General features: G+C 48.3%; 1 protein-coding gene across 1 annotated transcript in view; it reads right to left on the reverse strand.

Annotated features, from left to right (window-relative positions):
* Positions 1-19,631, reverse strand: part of LOC111153190 (myosin IE) — a 195,201-nt gene that overhangs the window by 13,216 nt on the left and 162,354 nt on the right. The window contains exons 19-26 of the mRNA XM_022512053.1: positions 18,308-18,452; positions 14,790-14,904; positions 14,379-14,548; positions 14,150-14,295; positions 6,132-6,278; positions 5,131-5,288; positions 3,910-4,002; positions 1,190-1,391 (exon numbers count right to left, since the gene is read on the reverse strand). Coding sequence (XP_022367761.1) covers positions 1,190-1,391; positions 3,910-4,002; positions 5,131-5,288; positions 6,132-6,278; positions 14,150-14,295; positions 14,379-14,548; positions 14,790-14,904; positions 18,308-18,452 — 1,176 coding nt within the window. The remainder of the gene's footprint in view (positions 1-1,189; positions 1,392-3,909; positions 4,003-5,130; positions 5,289-6,131; positions 6,279-14,149; positions 14,296-14,378; positions 14,549-14,789; positions 14,905-18,307; positions 18,453-19,631) is intronic.

Below are 19,631 nucleotides of genomic sequence, written 5' to 3' on the forward strand. Positions count from 1 at the left end.
GAGGCGGGCCCCAGGGAGGGGAAGAGGGGCCTGGAGCAGGCCCATTCTGGGGTTCAGCGGGGAAAACTACTCCACCACTGAGGATCATGGGGGATGGGATGACTCCTTTCAAGTCACAAGTTCAACCACCATAAGGTAACGGTTGTATCACCGTCACCGCCATCACCGTCGTCAAGCTGCGGCTGACTGAGCAGCCCCTTACATGTCTGGTACGCTGCCAGGCATTTTTGGACGTTCTTTCTGGTCCTCCCAACAACCTGCCGTCCTGGTGGTAGCACACCAGGGCCTGGATGAGGAAGACGGAGCTCACAGAGCGGACGCAGGAGGTCCAATGTTGGAGGGGTTAACAGGGATTGAGCTAAGATGCTCACCCTGATCTGGTGTTTGACAACATCACTCTAGAGTATTTCTGCCTGGTTATTTCCATCTACCCTGTACCTGAACACTTCCAGGGACAAGGCGCTCCTTACAGCCCAGGGCAGTTCACCTTTGGGCTTCTAGAATGCTCCTTTGTTCACCGATGTCAAAATCGACCTCTTGGCAGAGCTCACTGACTTGTCTTAAAGTTGGCCTGTCTTATGCCCAGCGACTCTGCAGGACGTGTCTAACCCCCTTTCCACACCAAGGACTCCTTGGGATATCAATATAGAGTTCCAGAAGTCTTTCCTTCCTCCAGCTAAAAATCCTGGGTTTCTTTTTACCAGTCTTCATTTTCAGTTCTAGAAAGGCAGACAGGCTCTCATTTTGAGGCCCTGAAGATCTGTACGCATAAGAACATTCATACCTTACAGAAGGCTGGGATGTCATTCTTTGGTTTCTAAGGGCGCCCTGAGCTGCAGGGCTTATGCCACTGCCTGCACGGAGATCAAAACCCCATCATTCCTCAGCTCTGCCAGACAGCAAGACAGGTCACAGAGAAACTGAGTCTCAGGGCTGAAGGGGACCCTCTTCTGAGGTTCACGGTAAGCCGTCTCCAGAGAAGGAACTATGTGCTATCAACCTGGCTGTACTTCCAGAAATGTCTACTAAAAGCCCCATGGCCTTGGTCTTGGCTCCCGGATTACAACAGGCAGGTGGAAAACAACTGTAGAATCATTCAGAGACTGCCCAAAGAAATCCCTGGACCTTGTTGTGATCGATGGGGAGAGAGGTCGCCAGAGTCGTCGTCCAGGGGAGGTGGGACGCTTACCCAGCAGCACCCTGGTCCGGGACCTTCAGGAAATCCAAGCTCTCCGGCGTCTGGGACACTCGGTCTGAGCCGGTGGACTGTTGTCGTGGCAAGGGTGGGCGGGCCATGGAGGTGTAGAGACTTTTCTGACTTAACCTCTGGTTGCCAGCAGCATGGGGATGTGGCAGAAACTGGTTTTTGAGGACTCCATTCTGATGGTATCCTAAAGACAGGAGAAGGGGAGGAAACAACGTGTCCATTTCTGATCTTCTGCTAAAAGGCTCTCCAAATTCCTTCCATCTCTTAGCCAAGAGCAAGCTACTTAGCTTCTCTCGCCCTCTGTTTTCCCATCTGGAAATACAGAGGGCATGACCGCAAATAAATCGTGAGGAATCGAGCTAATACATCGTAAGGTGCTGAGCCAGTGGCTGGAACACAGCAGACACTCACACATGCTTGTTGAACCTGACATTAGAACAACCAGATGTTCAGGGTGTCAAAGCCCACATGCAACGAAAGGTAAGCTTGCCATGTGTCGGCAGGCACATTCGTTGATCTAAGAATTATGACGTTAGGATTCAAGAGAGCTGGCCGGCAGCTCTTTCAACAGCTGGACATCCATTTTCAAGGGGCCAGCCTTCGGTGTCCTCTGCAGGAGCCGGCTGTGGGAGGTAGAGGGAGCACTCCACACAGGCAGGGGAAATGTGGCCGCTGCTTGCATCAGTATAGACATGGCAAGCTCTCTTAGCCAGACACCTGTTCCTAGTCAAGCTCACATTATCTGGTAAGTAACGGAATATGGTGATGGGCTCCAAGCCACAGGCCCTGGCTGAAAGGGACATCATCATGCCATTGTGTATATGGTCTCTTCTCTCTTATCTCCTCTCCCACTGACAGATATGGGCAAGAATGAAGGAGAACAAGACTCCCCAAGGCACATTTTGGTGAACCAACCACAAAACCTCTTCCAAATGAATTAAGAACTCTTTGGTATGGACGGGGTGGCCCTAGTTTATAAGAAACACTAGCCAGTCAAGTTTGGCTCTGCCTCCATTGGCTCTGTTGACCTTGAGCAAGATCTGTGACCCGTCAGTGTGTCACTTTCTTCCTCAAGGAAACAAGGAGCCTGGTGAGCCCCTACTTGCTGCCAAGGTTGTCAAGGAGAGGGGCGTGCTCTAATGGCTGTGATATTCCCAAGTGAGAGGTCCACGGATGGGCCACTTGCCCTCAATAAATTCAGACATTAAGGATAAGCACTCAGAAACGTTCACAGCAGTTTTGCAGACATGTTTCATGTCATTTGAATCCAGTAAGAAATTTGGGCTTCTATTTGACTGTTTTTAAAATTCCATTCTTCGAGTAGTTTTTATTTTATCTTACGAAAGTATGGTTTGCAATGGGTTGAGAAAGAAAGAAATTAAGAAAAAAAAGAGGGAAAAAAAAAAAAAACAAAACCCCAACTGACCTTGTTCCTTCACCACAAATAGTGTGAGAAAAGGCTGATAAAAGGGAATCAGGTCCAACGGCCTCATTTATTGATGGAGAAGTGGTCATGTAGAGAGGTTGGGAGCCGAGCTCAAGGTCAGGTATTTGGTCTAAGGCAATTTTGGCCAACCTAGCTGAGGTGAATGAGCTTTCCAGGTCTTCTGGCCAGGATCTTGCCCAGGGGAGGAGAGCTAGCACATAAGTAGTAACATAATCCTACACTGGTTCTCTTAGGTTCTTTTGTGCTTGGATTTTCTTCAAGGGTGAAGGCAGAGGGGAGGAGAGAGATCCGGGCCAGACAGCATGGGGACTTCAGAAAAGATGAGAACTACTTTCTTACTGCTAGGCACAGGTGTTCGTGTTTTAGCACACGACAGGGAGACTACGGAGCAGCAGACAAAAAAAATGCTTTTTGCCGCTTCCTCTGGACACGGCTGCAAATGGGATTCCCTTGTGTGAGATGATTTAGTTATGTGAGTGTGGTGCTAAGATGACCCCTTCAGACCTAGACGCCTAAGCTTATGAATACCAAATATTCTGGGGACAGTTCTCTATTGACTGAATTTAGTGAGTGACGGAAAAGTATCTTGGAAATTTTGAGAGCGCTCTTAAAGCGCTAAATGGATTTTTATAGGCAAGAAATCTTGCATTTACTCAGGTTTGGATTTTATTGACCTGCATGCTGTAGTTTTATCATCAAAGATGAGAAACAGGAAACGTAAGACCTAAAAAATGTTTTGTGTCCATTTTGTAATTCTTTTAGATACTACTTCAGTTTTTAGACCACTTGTCCTAGAACCGATCTGACCAAAAATAAAAATCTTCTACTTAATTCATTAAGGTACCAACTAGTTGCAAAATATCCTTGTGATACTCTGCTGGAACTCAGTAGGGGTGTCGTGGTCACAGCTGACGGGCTCCCAGCCCCAGGAAGGCCGCATCCTATGACTGAAAAGCTGACAACATTCTGCTTGTCATGGACAAGGAACTCCTTTTTCTCTTACTGATGTAAGAAGCCTTTCCTCAGGGAGTAATGCTGCTAGGTAATGAAATCCAGATCGTTTACTCCAGCCTCTCGAGCTCATACTTCTCCTGCATGTCGGGGTCACAAGCAGGGCCATTGTGTTGGTACCGAAATGGCTCACGGCCCGTTGATACGTGCGCATTTACTTGCTTCTGGGTTTCTTTCCCAAATACGTTGTCCAAGTTAGGGGTCCCGATTAGCGGGCCTGTTCTACGGCGCACGCGCGGCTTACCTGGAGGGGGAGGGGCAGCTCTCATCGGGTAGTTGGCATTGTGCGTCCCACCAGAGTAACTTCTGTTTTGAGTGGTGTTCCTTCTGGTGGGACCTGAAATAAACAAGCGAGTCAAAGTCAAAATCAGCACCGCCGGTTGGTTTTATGGCTTCTGCTAGTGGTTTGCTTATGGGAACCTCCAGTGAAGTGTGGAATCCGGGCTCCGGCCGGATCTGCAGGAGGTGGGAGTGGAGGAGGGATGTTTGAAGGAGAGACTGTCTTGGGAGCTCTTGGGCTGGAGGGGCCGGAAGGTATGTCCACGGAACAATGGTTTTGAAATGTTAGAGACCATGCCTTTACAAAGAGATATTCACAACCGTGTAACAGTGTTTCTAACTTTGTAGGCTTTCAAAAGAGAAAGAGGAGCGGAGCTGGGAGGGGGCGCCTGGATGGCTCAGTTGGTTGGACGATGGCCTTCAGCTCCGGTCAGGATCTTGGAGTGTCAGCATCGAGTCCCGCCTCCGGCTCCCTGCTGAGTGGGGAGTCTGCTTCTCCCTTTGACCCTTCCTCCTCTCATGCATGCTCTCTCTCTCAAACAAATAAAAATCTTAAAAGAGAGAAAGAGGGGTCATTTTCAGGTTCACACTCATGTTCCGAACACAGCACAGAGGCTGAACGCGAGAGTGCTGCGGGTCATGGGCCCCAGAGTGCAGCGCTTTTCAGCGCTCACTCCACCTCTGCTTGGGTCAAGAGCCTTTCCTGCAAGATCTTGAGTCTAGTCTTCCAATGGCACGGACACCACGAAGGGTGGAAGCACACTCGTCGCCTTGACGCAGACACAAGGAGCTAGAAAACAAGCTGCAGCTACATGGGGGCACGGGGGGGCGGGGGCAGGGCAGAGGACATCTCTGCGGGGACGTGTGTATTGCAAAGGAAACCAATAAATAAGGTCTCAGGAAGGACACAAAGGAAGGTAGGATTAATCCAGCTGGAAGAGGGGTGCAGAGGGAATTCCTTGTAGAGAGAAGGGCTGAGGAAACGAGAAGAGCAGGAACTGACAAGGCATCAACAACATCGAAGGAAGGAGCTGGGTGTCAGGTCCGGGGGCAGGGGGCAGGGGGCGGGTCCCGTGGTGGTCTGGCCTGCAGATGTGTGCACCCACCGTGAGCACTGGGAGAGACGCGAGTCTGGTGCCAAGCAGGGGGAGGGAGGCCGAGGTGGGGGGTGCCCGGGGACACTTACGGGAGTTCTTGGGCAGCCCCGGTCCGATGCTGACCTGCAGCACTTTGTTACTGGGCTTGAGGATGGCCAGGTCACCGAAGCCTTGGTGGAACTGCACTTGCCGGGAGCCCCCTGCACTCCAGGGACCCCAGTTCTCCTTTTTCAACTTGAGTTCAAGCCTGCGACGAGGACATTTGTGGGTAACGGGCAGGAACACAACAGTGAGAAAAATGGCGCTTGCGGACCCCAGCGTGGACTTCTGCTGTTGGGCAAGCGTCTGGTAGAACGAGGCTGGCCCAGAGGACGGCAGCCCACCTGGGGCCATCAGAGGGGGACAACATCCATGGGTTTGGCACAGCGGCACAGTGAGCCACCGACCCCAGAGGCAGGAGAATGCAGGGCCCAGCGCCTGTGAGAAACCGGCTGGTGAGGGAGGCAGCCCATTACAGGTACCAGTGTCACTCTAGGTGAACTCAGGTGCGCCTGCCCAGGGGACAGTAGGAAGGGGACGCTTTCCAGGCCACACCTACTACGATGTGTCGCTGTGCCTCTGCGATTTCCCTCGGTTGTGCTCGGGGAGAACTGAGAGATGCCAGACACAAGAAAGCCCACATCTTCCTGGCACAGAAAGGGGTTATTATTTAATTAAATTCCCTTCCACACTAGCAACCGAAATCCAAATTGAAGGGAAGTTTACTCACAACTCCAAAACTACCCAGTTTTTATTTTTTCACACTGCCTATTTGCCTGCATGACACAATCCCACAGTCTGCTCTTTTCACTTGTATTTTCTTATGCCATATGACAAGAAAGTCCTCATTTTAAGTAGCTGTCCGTATCACTTCACAGAAACGCAGACCCATGGGGACTGTCCGGCAGACTCCAGGACTGGCTGGGGGAAGTGGAGGCACAGCAGCCGGTCAGAGCCCTGCCCACCCCCACACGCCTCTCTCCTCTCAGCCTGGACCCCGGTGGGGAAATCAAGCTTTCCTCAGAAGTTTGGGCCCCAGGTCGCCACTTACGTATTGCTAAATTTCAGAGGTAGTTGCTTCTGGGTTTTTTCCTCGTAACGCTTTGCTAAGAGGCTCAAGAATTCAGTTTTGAAGACGGACTCAAGCAAACTGTCATACTCTTGCTCATGAAGAATGAAAATGTCATCCTGCATAGTACTGAGAAGACATTGGAAAGACTTAATGAGGGTTGTGCTTCTGTTTACTTCCTTTTTTAACCCCCTGTAAGATAGCACTAGGTTTCTACAGTCTTGCCATAAGTGAAATTTCTAAAACAAAACACTATAATGAATTACATAATTGCTGAAATCTGCTTCCGAAGTAAGTTCATAACCCATCAAAAGCATAATCAAAATAAATCTCTCACATGATTTTAAGAGCAGTAATTTAAGGACATCTTAGTCTGTATTAAAAAAAAAAAAAAGAACCCACTTTCAGATTCAACTTCTGTGTTCTTAAGATTGTAAAAATCCAAACTTACAAATTGAATGTGGCTGAAAATGAACAGTCCCACAGATGTGCCCAGTTAGTAGAATTTACAGTATGGTTGTAGCTATGATACTAAATCCTAACTTGAAGCATGGTAGCTCAGTTATCAACAGGGAAACTGGTGTCCCGGGCTTTGCAGGCACTTACTAGGAAGTCTTTGGGTGTTCGGGCTCTGCGTAAACGGCGTTCCACCAGCCGCCGACCGCACAAACACCAAACTACAGAGATGGGCAAGGCAGGTGGCCCAAAGGCAAGCAAGCCGCTGGGGGAACTGCAAGTGTGGATAGGGTGGGCCTGGGGGGGCACACTCGGGCCGGGAGGGAGGGCCTGTAAGGAGCTGCAGGAGGAATCGAAGAGGCTCAGGCAAACCCAGTCCCAGGGAAAATGCTTTGTGGTAGAGGTGGCTGATTAGACACCATGTAAAGGCCCAGCTAGACTTTGCGGAAATGACAACATGCATATAATCGAGACTTCTAATTCCCTGGCTATTAGATGTGTAACTCAGTTGAAGGAAGCCACCAGCCCCTAAGGTTTCATAATACACATGCTTACAACGACCTCCGAGTACCACCGTCAAATATCCAAGATAACCCTCTGAGGAACATTTCATTAGGGATGGTGTTTTTTTTTTATTTGTTTTTGTTTGTTTGTTTTTTAAAAGATTTTATTTATTTGACAGACAGAGATCACAAGTAGGCAGAGAGAGAGAGGAGGAAGCAGGCTCCCTGCAGATCATGACCTGAGCCGAAGGCAGAGGCTTTAACCCACTGAGCCACCCAGGCGCCCCAGGGATGGTGTTTTTCCAGGTATGAAAAACAAAGTAAACCTGCTTCAGTGAGCTTTAATTCCCCCAAGTACAGGAGATGCCAACATGTTTTTTTTTTTCTTTTTAATAACCAGAGCGGGGCTGTATCACACAGGAGCTGTGCCTGTTCACGGGGCCCCCGGTACCAGGGCACCAGTAGATGACCGTGCTGTCACAAAGGCAGACAGGAAGGCAAGTATGGTGGACAAGGATGCGGAGAAGCTTGGAGATTAAGGATTCTTCTTCCATGTAGACTCTGATCCATTCAAACTGTAACTCCTGTGGTCGCTCTGTTCAGTCCCATGAATATAACAAGGCTGGGGTGGACCAGGGAGGTCTTCTTTGGGCAGACAGAGGCAACTGTGTTTTTATCTCTTGTTACTCAACAGTAGGTGCAAAAGCAATCCAGGGCCAACGTGACTGTGCTACAGCAACTGGGAGCCAGGCATCTACACCTTCCTTTCCCAGGTACGAGCAGGAAGTTGTACAAGTCACTTCTGCTCACACCCCACTGGCCAGCACTATGTCACATGGTTACCCTTAGCTTGTAAGGAAGCCTGGGAAATGCAGTCTTCAGGTCAGCTGTCTGCTCCTCACATGGAAAGACTAGGTCTTGCAGGACAGCTCACAATCTTGACTATACCTCCTTGTTCATAAACTTTTCCCAACTAGGAAATGGAATCTTTAAAGTCTGGGAGAATGCGCCTCAGAGGGTGTAGCCACCATTCCTGCAGGTCCCCTACCCGGTAGGGGAAAACTCTGGAATTGACTTAATCACTTCAAATATAGCACTTCAGACCTCCAAACATAGATACTGACCTAGAAGTCATTTGGAATGAATGAAATAAAATCCAAGCATCCCCGCATCCTGGCCCAGGGGTAAGACTATTGCATGAGGAAGGGAGTGCATGCAATAGGGAGAGAGTAAAACCAGAAGCCCCACCTTTCGGTGTGGGCTGAGGAACCAAACTCCTGTTTCAGTTGCTCGATGCAGGGTGCTCCTGGATGCCTATCTGGATGTGTCTGTTTTCCAGGCTGTACTTTGGGTTGGGCAGTGCTTATTCAACAGGGCTAAGTGAACCCAGCGCAAGCAACCTTGACTGGTTCAGCATATTCAGATTAGGAGTTTCATGACCATAAAGAAAAAAAAAAAGCAAGCAGGCCAAAACTTCAGGGTCAATTAGCACCAGGAGTCTGGAAATAAGAAAGTGTTTGGACAGTTTGACTTCAGCTGTTAAATTCAAAATCCCCTCCCTCCGGTGACCCAGGCATGGGAGTCTATGTAACCGTCCTTGGCCAGGCCAGAGTTTCAGCTCATTTGCCTCTCCTCAGCCTTCGCTCCAGGGTCTGAAAACAAAGCTTTTACATTTATTTGTTCTAAAAACTCAGACTTATCTTTGGACCTCACCCCTGTCTTATTCATATGCTCAAGCTACAATTTCTTACAGATGTTTGATGTAGTACCCCGTGTTGAAAGATCCTTTATTAGTCCCTGGTTTGGCACTCTACTCCATTTTTATCCCCTCATCTTTGCGGCTTATTTTTGTACTGCTGACTACACTAGAAAATCTTGTTTCACTCCCTTAACCAATATCTTTTTCACAAAAACATTTGTAAAACATTAGTTACAAAACACTGAGTAAAGTCTTAAAGGAGTTGGTTTTTTTTTCTACTTAAGCTGAAAATGCAATTTCCTAGGCTAGCCCTGCCTTGACTTAAATCTTTATACCATTTTCTTCCTAATTATGAAATATGTTTCTTTTAGCAAACGGGACAGTACAGAGGTGGTTAAAGAAGAAAATAAACCTTACCCAGAATTCTACCATTCAGAGAAACCAATGGCACCAGCCTGGGTCCCACTTGATTTCTCTGAGATTGTAGATACACACTGTGTCAGGCCACAACACAGGTGCCCCAGGGAAGGGGGTGAGAAGGTTCATTTCTGCCTTTCGTATCCCAGGAGTGTCCTGGTTACTCAGATGCCTGCTCCCACTTCCAGAATGACCGGGAGCTCCTTGAGACAGTGACTGTGTTCTCATTCACCTTCGAACCCAGAGCTGGACAGAAGGTAAGCGGTCAGTCCAAAAATGTTGACAGCGTGCAGGTTCCCAAAGATCAAAGGTGACATCAAGTCAAGATTGCAGGAATGTTCAGGTCAGCTGAGTAGCAGTGAAGCAGACTGCTCTTGTTGCCAAGTTTAGGCAACGAGGCAGGGAAGTATCCTGGGCAAGAATCCTGTGACCAGGCGGATGTCTGCCCGAGGTTCTCTTGCAGGTTGCTTTTCCCATTGCATGTAAGTGTTGGAAAATCTACTGACCCAGACAGGCAGCCTCGTACTTTGGGGTCTCGGGCCTCTGGCGGTCCGCTACTGGAATGACAAGGACCGTTAGAAGCCTCACCGGACAGAACCCCGAGTAGGAGACATGAGGGTACCTATCTCATCACCTACAATGTGAGAGCAAAGAACACAGGTTCGTACACCGGGGGCCATTGTTCCAACAAACTGAGTTTCTCAGTAAGAGGGAAGCCAGCTCAGCATGTGGTCAAGAAGCGGCTCCTGAAGGATCCTTCAAAAACTGACAGTCATCAGCCTTCATGAGCAGACACCCCGAGCCCCAGAAAGCAGTGTCTCAACTACATGTTGCTGTGCCATCCCTGATTTCCTTTTTAATTTTTAAAAGATTTTATTTATTTATTTGTCTGAGAGAGAGAGAATAAGCAGAGGGAGTGGCAGGCAGAGGGAGAAGCAGTCTCTCTGTTGAGCAGGGAGCCTGATGTGGGGTTCGATCCCAGGACCCTGGGATCATGACCTGAGCCGAAGGCAGATGCTTAATGACTGAGCCACCCAGGCAGCACCATCCCAATATTCTTACCAGCTCTCCCATGAAGGCAGAAATGCAGGCAGTGTTTGAAGTTTCATTGAGACAGGATTTTTTCCTTTTCAAAGTATCCTGGAGTCTCTTTGAGAAACGGTAGTCTTCATCTTTCCCTGAGCTATTGCGCCTATCCTATATTTTCTTTAACTAAACTTTTTTTTTTTTTTTTAAGATTTTATTTAGTTATTTGACAGACAGAGATCACAAGTAGGCAGAGAGGCAGGCAGAGAGAGAGAGGAAGGGAAGCAGGCTCTCCGCTGAGCAGAGAGCCCGATGCGGGGCTCGATCCCAGGACCCCGAGACCATGACCTGAGCCGAAGGCAGAGGCTTAACCCACTGAGCCACCCAGGCGCCCCCTTTAACTAAACGTTTTTTTAAAAATTTCAATGATGGGGCGCCTGGGTGGCTCAGTGGGTTAAGGCCTCTGCCTTCGGCTCAGGTCATGATCCCAGGGTTCTGGGATCGAGCCCCACATCGGGCTCTCTGCTCAGCAGGGAGCCTGCTTCCTCCTCTCTCTCTCTGCCTGCCTCTCTGCCTACTTGTGATCTCTATCTGTCAAATAAATAAATAAAATCTTTAAAAAAAAGAAAATTTCAATGATGGGGCGCCTGGGTGGCTCAGTGGGTTGAAGCCTCTGCCTTCGGCTCAGGTTACGGTCTCAGGGTCCTGGGATCGAGCCCCGCATCGGGCTCTCTGCTCAGCGGGAAGCCTGCTTCCTCTTCTCTCTCTGCCTGCCTCTCCGCCTACTTGTGATCTCTATCAAATAAATAAATAAAATCTTTAAAAAAATTTTCAGTGATAACTTGATTAGATATAGTTCAGTCTACTTGTAAAAGGTAAAAAATCTGTCACCAGAGGATTAGAAAAAACTTACTATGGAAAACTTCCAATTTTTTAAGATTTTACTTATTTGACAGAGAGAGATCACAAGCAGGCAGAGAGGCAGGCAGAGAGAGAGAGGGAAGCAGGCTCCCTGCTGAGCAGAGAGCCCGATGCGGGGCTTGATCCCAGGACCCAGATCAGGACCTGAGCTGAAGGCAGAGGCTTTAACCCACTGAGCCACCCAGGTGCCCCCCAATATTTTTAAAAAGTAGAACAGCAGAATGAACCTCCATACGTTAGAGGTTTCAATTATCAATCCACATTTGTCTAAACACCTATCACCCCTACTTCCATGCACAAACTAGGTAACATAAGAGCAAAATGTAAATATTATATTTTATCCTTAAATGTTTCACTGTATATCAAAAAAAGGCAATGCCTTTTTATTATTTTCATTTTTAAGGTTTTATTTTTAAGTAGTCTCTACACCCAATGTGGGGCTCGAACTCACAACCCTGAGATCAAGAGTTGTATGCTCTACCGACTGAGCCCCCAGGCAGCCCAGACAAAGCCTCCTTAGACAAAAATAACCACCGTGCCATGATCACACCTCAAGAAATCAACACTAAACCCTTCGTATTAATAGTCGCGCTCTCGTTTCCCACACTGTCCCTTGGTTGTTCTGGTGTGGCTGGTTGGTCGGATTGGGAGCTGCGAGCCCGTTCTGCTTTCACAGGGGTCATAAGAGGTAGAAGTGGTCCAGAAGACCGAGCTTCTGGGCCCCTCGATGGTCCTCATTGGAAGAAGCCACTGGGCGATCATTCCAGCCAGCAGTCAAGCACTAAGCCTGCCTTCAGCTAACGTACACATGATGCAACTTTTTTGCTGAATTAAAACTGTTAAAATCCTTTTCTGTACCAGTACTGAAATATTTTGAGCACGTGCGCGTGCGCACACACACGTTTGGTGGTCTGGTACCACAATCAGTTCCGCCTCTGGGTTTGATTCTGCACATCTGGTTACATTCCTCACTTGGTTTAGATGACTGGCCTAACCCAGTGGATGAAGGAAATGAGGGAACAGTTAAATTTGGTGAGTGTGAGGTTCAGTAACTGTAACATGCACAGATCACAAGTTACAATGACTCAGACTCTTTTCTTTCCGGAGAGCCAGAACTACTTTTAGGCTGAGTACCTCATTTTATTATATCCTCTAATCAGGAAAGGCTATAGGGAGCAAAGGTCTAGACCACGAATACTCAAGAGGAGGCAGAGGAAGGTGGCTTTACCATGAGCCACGATCTCCAGAGGCTGTGAGAGAAGACAAGAAGAAAGGAAAAAACCTGAGTGGGGGAGATCCCACACACCTTGATAAATCTCAAGGACTAGACAAAAAAGATAGTGTCAAAGTGGCTGATACAAACGTAGACATATGATTACTTATGATCAAGCACCGCCTGAGTGGTCTGAAGGCTAAAGACAGGCCTGGGCAATAATAACAGGAAGAGTAATAATCGCTCTCAGAGTAACGAGCACATATGCCCCGGAGCTAAGATCCCCTGGCGTTCAGCCATAGCTCCTGTCAGGAGCACGCAGCACGTTTCGGCTGACCCCGTCTGCCCAGGTGTAGGCACGGTCCCTATGCAAGGAAACAAGAAGCTTCCAGTTGGGTTCCTTGGAACAACAAGGGAGGTCTCAGAGCCCAGCTAGCCAGGAAGTGTGGCCAGCTCAGGCTGTGACCCACCAGCTGGTGAGCTGAATGCTCAGGAAGACCTTCTGAGAGAGAGGACGGCACCTAGAGCTCTTCCTCGACACCCAGGGCACCAAGGCCCACCTGACAGGGCGCTGCAGAAAGGCGGTGGATGGACTCGTCTGCTTAGAAGTTTCATCCCATCCTCAACTGAAAGGTTTTAAACATTTAATCTCACGCACCACCCAGCTTTTCCTTTATCAGGAGAGTCGGGAACAGAGAGAATCAGAAACCAGTGACTCAGGCAAGAATGGACACAACCTGAAATCTGTTTTGGATTATACACCGGAGCCAGGATTTCCAGCCTGGTAGGTTGGAAGCCTGAGCACACAAAACCCGGACTTTTTCCCCGAGAGTGGTAGTTTTGTCTTCCGTGTGGAATAAGGGTCAAGAGGTGTCCCAATTCCAGAGGACGTGTTCATAAGCAACCAGAACATCACCACGTTCAGGGCAATGGCGCCCACACCTTTCCCTGACAGAAGCAACAATCTCCTCAGAGGTTCCAGGGACACAACTCAAGGGGGAAACTACTGAGCCCAAAGGAGGTTTTCTTCCTCTCTTCTCAGCCTTCTGTGGGCTGGGAGGATTTCCTCTCATCAGACGGACCTTAGTCTGGGAGATCTGAGCCTGGGAGGATTTAGAGAAGTCTCCTCACACACACAAGCCCCTCCGTCAAAAGAAAGCCCGAGTGCTGACAGGAAGAGCCAGAGCCCCTGCCTGTGAACCTGGGGCTCAAGGGAGCATTTGGCAAGGACTCCGAGGCTACAGATTGTGGAGACCACTTGTACTCTCTCCATGCACGAACAGGCAAAAAGGAACTTCATGAGTCCAAAGACACTTCCCTCCCAGAGCAACCCATGGTCACAACGAACTAAAAAGTGATACTGATGAGTGGACGGCCACCTCTGCTTGGGCCTTTGGTGTGAAGTGGGTCAGGTCTCCAACATGGGTGAGGTGGGTTTGGGGATAGGCCTCTGGTCCCTTGGCCCCACTTTAGTCAGAAGAGTTATACTCAGTTTTGAATATCAGGTTTTTCTCTCACATTTGAGGAGAACAAGAGATCTGCGTACCCCTTGATTAGTGGAGCTGACCAGAAGGCCACTTCTTGGAATCTCATTCTTGAGACCTTTGAAGGTCTAGTCTTCTCAGGGAAAAATAGGACACTCGGTTCTTTTCACCACGATTTTCACAACTGGGGGACCTGGCCAGGCCTTTCTCCCGGCTGTGACTGCAGATGGCGGTGATGAGGAGGGTTAGGCAGCCCTGTGCCTCCAACACTTGCCACTCACCTGAGGGACACGGACAAGATCCTCTCCATCTCGATTCTCCGCTTCAGCACTTCTTTCACCAGGCCTTTGTCTGGGCCCTGTTTGACCTTCTCTCGTCCAATTAAGTACAAGCACTTTGGAGTAAGAAGCAAGTCTCGCTTGACACCCTGTAAGGAGAGGTGATTTAGGGAGGTGGACAGACGTGTCACAGTGGCAACTTTCCCCATGCTGGCCTGCGGTCAGTGCGTACCTTGAACCTCCTGTCGTACTTGGTCACTGTGTCTGCAAAATCAATCTTCTCCCTCTTCCCCACAAACTGCTGGAGTTCTGGGTGGTCGTCCATCCCGATGTAATCCCCGATGAAGTTCCTGTTAATACTGTTTCTCCTTCTCTCCTTCTTGTTCAACAGGAGGTCTGAGGCTGTAATAACCGAAATGACAGAGAAGATGGGAGGGTCAGTCCTCCGGAAAGAGGAGGAAAATTGTGTGGAAAAACACAGAGAAATTCCACACGAACACAAGATTTTTAACGCATGACATTATACGCAGAGTAAAGTGAACCTATAACTTCATCTAAGCTCAAAATTATTCTTGAGATTTGCTAAACGCATGGAAAAAAACAAAAACAAAAAACAAAACCAACCCACAAACGACTAAAATACCTTCTTCTCTCATTTGGACATATTTCTTCCGGGCCACAAATTTCCTCCATGATTTCTGTATCACACGCGCGTACCCATCATACTTTCTCTCTCTCATTTCTTCTAGAAGAAATAGCTGTGAAGTAGAGAGGGCAAAGGTGAGCCAACTCACAAGACCTGAACATCACTTTCTTTGGTTCTCAGGGACACTCAGCTTAGTCAAGGACATAACCTGGGAAGCAGCTTCTCAGACTCATGAACACACGTGAAAACTTTGTTACTAGGGCATACTGTTTAGAATCACTAGGACATCTTTATCTCTATTTTATTCGCTTAACAAAAAAACTGAACGGAAAACAGCCGTATCTTGAGTGTCAGTCGGGCCTTGATAATGCCTGCCTTGCCCATAACCTGTGCGCATCAAATGAGGGACTCAGCATTTCTTCACTGGCTCCCGGCCTTGATGGCGAGAGGAGAGCAGCGGGCCAGGCGAAACGGGTCAGAGGTGGCGGCTGTTTGCGACTGTGTGTAGCCTCTTCACAGAGTTTCCAGCTTCTGTCGGAGCAGAGCTCATGCTGCTGTGGAGGGAGGGCCGCCCTACTTTCAGTTCCACGAAGTACACATGTCCCACTGCACAGTCTCCAAGGACTCCCTGGGCCCGAGCATAACCACCAGAGCAACTGGAGCTGGACTGCAGATGCGCAACGAACAGAGGTTGGTTCACGGTTTGTTTAAGGGCCCGTATCAGACACGGGCAGGTCCTGAGGCGTGAGCCATTTGGACGATCCTGACCGCCCCACACTCCTCGGTGGAGCTCTGGAATAACAAAGACGAGAGCAAACAGCTGTAAGGCGCCGAGTGCCCACTGTGGCTTGGGAATCCTTTTAGATTTATATCCCAGAACACCTTATTTCATTGGCTCATCAACGACAACACCGGCCACGTATTTCTGTTATCTGGGAGGGTCTGGAAAGTGAATCAAGGGTCTTCCATGCCCTGCCAGGCTCTTCCTCACTTTGACATGCACGTCTTTCTCTGCAAATCTGCCTTTGAGCCACTCTTGAAACAGTGGGAAACTTTCTCGTTCACCTAGGAAGTGGGTTTCATGACTCTCTAGGAAACAAGTAAGAGATACCAATGAACACAAGTAAAGATGACAAGTCAGTGTAGAAATATTCCAGAAGTAAACAAGAGAATTCAGTTTGAAGGCAGCCAGGCTTGATTTGTTGCCTCTGTTTATCTGGGTCTATACTCAGGAGCCACATCTGTCCCTTCCTGTCATTCAGCTTCTGCTTTTCACAGTCCCAGCTGTGCAAAAACAACATCTCAAACTCCAAAGGGAAGGGGCTGCTTCATTCCACAGCCTTCAGCACCATTAACAACAGGCATGAGGAGTGGATTTCGAAAAACAAACGGAAGACTCAGTTGCACATTTGCTTAGAATGTTTAAAATCTGAGCCCTGCAGTTGCTTGTTTGAAGAATATTCGTTGGTCTTTCTTATCTTATGTGTTGGGTTTCTGAGTAAGCCTTGTTTTCTTCTTTCCCAGAACTATTTTGGGAGTGTCACAGAAAATACACTTGTGACTCAGAAAGCAGGAGGCAACCAATTCCCAACTTCCTATAGATTATCAAAGATCAGCTCGGTCTTAGGTTTTTTCCACAAGTCAAGGGGATTAGAGGGAGGTTCAAGAAAAAAAAGGAAAAGAAAGAGAGAAAAATAAACCCCAAATCATGGACAAATGTAACAAGCAAAACCAAACCTTTTGGTGTCTGACGTCTAATGTGGGTTCTTAGAGCAAATGGCTTATTTTGTATAGTCAGCGCATTTACTATAAAAGTCAGGACAAAACTGTAAGGGTCGATTTTTAAAAACCAGTTTTTGTAAAAGTGTTTGCAATGTCAGGGCTCAATGCAGATGGACGAGTGACACGGGAGGCGGGAGATTATTGGTGAAGGTGAGTGTGTGCGTGTGTGCGTAAAAAGATGGGGAAAAGAAGAATCAGGTGATGGTGATAAAACATTTGGGAGGAAGACAAGGAAAAGCACACCCAAAATAAACCTTGACTTTGGAAGTAAAACCCACAGTTCAACTACAGCAGAAAAAAAAAAAAGTCTGTAAAATATTGAGGCTGTTCTAATTATATGTGAAAATTTAGCAAGACAAAAAAGTAAGAGCGGGTATAAAACAACAGAGGAGTTCTGCATTGTACTGATAAATCACTCCATCCCATTTTAGAAAGAACAGGAACTGCTCTGTGGGTTGCTTAATGGTGTATGACACAACATTTTCATTTTATATTTGGAAATGAAATCGCTGTGAAGCTACAAATAACTCAAAGTGGAAAATGCTACCACAAACTTCTCATAAACGGGTTCTACTGATGTGTGCCTCTTATTTATTTAATAATTTTTATGGTTCTTAAAGCCATTCAGTTACAGCCGTTATCATTTCTGGGTCTCCAGCTGATCCTCTGCAGCAGAACAGCGGCCGTGGGGCCCATTGTAGAAGAGAGAACGCACGGCAAGACAGGGATTTGCCTCAAGTTCGAGTGTTTCCACTATCACCAACATTGCCAGTTCTCATGTTATTTCCGCTTGATCTGATGATTAATTTTGCCAAGTTCACTACAGACTCTTAAAATGGAGTCTTGTGATTGTTCAAGGAACCTCAGGAAATGATGATGCTTAAACTCAGTTAGTTCCAGAAGTTTCTCCATTTTGAAAAAGTAATGTCTTCATTCTCTGGTCCCAGAGCTAACTGGGCAGAAGAACTGACGGGTTCTGCTCCAAGGAATCTAGCTTAGGAACAGAGAACTTCCTACAGACGTTCATGAGGCTCAAAGTGACCACCTCCCAATCAGGAAAGAGAAAGAAGATCCTCTAATGAATCTGTGGAGGTCTAGTATGTTTGTGAATCATAAAACACATGTTTGATACTAAATATTTCTGTTCCATGACCCCAGAGAGTTCTCCTCCTCCTTGTCTCCTCAAAGTTCTTTCCAGACTCCCTCAGGGTTTTCAAGATATATTCTTGAGACTCCCCACTGTGAGCTCTGTGCTGCCTGCAAGGAGGAAGCCTACGTCCATGTGTCATGACCTGACCGGTGTCGCCCAGGCAAGTATATAAGTTTACCCAAGCCTCCTGTGTGGGACCAAGAAGTCCCTTTCAGCTTAGACACCGTTGGACACTCTAAGTAACTGGTGGGCACCTGCTGTGAGCCATGTTCTGTACAAGGCTCTGGGTACACAATGGCCTATCACCTCAAGAGGATGAATGAGAGAGACAGTGAGAAAGAAGAGAAACTACTCCATGACTTCTTAAACCTGCTGCACACGCTGAGGGCTACAAGGAGCAGGGATGTGGGGAATGACCTAGAGGGAGATTGGGAGCAGGGGTGAGGACACCGAAGGCACGGACAAAGGGGGAAAAGGGGGAGAAAGCAGCCATCCCTGTGCAGGGAGGGGCAGGAGAGGTGCTGTGGGGGGAGAGGCAGCCCTGAGGAAACGACCAGGGTTGGGGGGGCAGTCGCACACTCACAGACTCGGGGGCTTTGATGAACACTTTGCTCCTCCCGAGCTGGAACTGGTCACTGTCCATGTTGACAGAATGCAGCAAGTGGAGGACCCCTTGTTTCTCGTCCCCTCTCCATGAGGGCCAGGTGGCTTTGGTCAGGATGGCGTACCTGGGAGGACAGGCAGGGAGAGAAGGGTCACATTCGGATGGGACTACGCAGAGTCCTGGAGACCCGTTCACCTCTGTTCTAGGGCTGAGGGGCGGGTCTCCACAGCCGTGAGACGCCAGCGGGTCTGGTGTTCCCATTTCCGAGATCCCTCCTACCCACGCCCTAGCCGACCGTTTCCATGCTAACGCCCTGGTGAAAATCTGCTTTTCCTTTCTACCACCATCTAAAAATAGCACTGCAGAAGGTGGCCAGTGACAATCTTCCGGCAAAATCAAACATTGTTTTCTCAGTAGTGGTTTCTCCCATCTCTTCCGCGGCCTTAAACAGTTCATGGGAAATGTTTCAGAAAGCTCCCCGTAAGCAATGGTGATTCCTAAGGATCCACTTCCATCTCTGGAATCCTGTGCATCTCGAGTCCCAAGGCCCTGGTCACGCGGTCCTTGGCTCTTCTCTCTCCATTCTCTCCTACTCACCGTGTTCCTGGGAGGACGGCCTCTTCTTCACACACGCTAAACTCTCCCTCCCCAGAGCCTGGCCCATGCTGCTGTTCCCTCAACCAGGCTGTGTCATTCTACAAATGCCTCCCGTGGCTGTTTCTAGTGCAGGGACCCTCCCCTTCAGTGACAGTTCCAGAGAAGTCTTTCTGGACTACTCAAGCAAAAATCCCCCCTGCCCTGCTAGTCTCTCTCACAGAAAATACTATTTTTCCTTCAGAAAACATATTACAGTTTGTAATTATATTCACGTTTGTACTTAATTCATTACGCCTCCTCCATGAGGGCACCCGTGTAGTTCATACCACACATCGAGCACCTTCCCCAACACCCGGGCTCGGCGGTCAGAGCCAACAGAAAACGGCCAACAACTATGGGCTGTTCTGTCTGCATGAGGTGTCGTTCTTGGTGCTTTAGCTGGATGATCTCATTTTGTTCTCACAGCCACCGGATTCAGTTGGTCTTTCCACTTTGCAGAGTAGGAAACAGAGGCAGATAGAGACCCACCCACGGCTACTTAGCTAGTAACTGTCAGAGCTGAGATGTGAACCCCCATCTTACCCCAACCACCACACTACATATAAGTACATGGAGTGGTGATGTGTATGTACTTCTTTTAAAGACCATACAGTCTACTACACATCTGTGCTACAAACACTGTAATTATGCGAAACGCTGACACACT

Source organism: Enhydra lutris, unplaced genomic scaffold (assembly GCF_002288905.1).
Source record: "Enhydra lutris kenyoni isolate GAN:26980312 unplaced genomic scaffold, ASM228890v2 scaffoldscaffold31, whole genome shotgun sequence".
Taxonomy (NCBI): domain Eukaryota; kingdom Metazoa; phylum Chordata; class Mammalia; order Carnivora; family Mustelidae; genus Enhydra; species Enhydra lutris.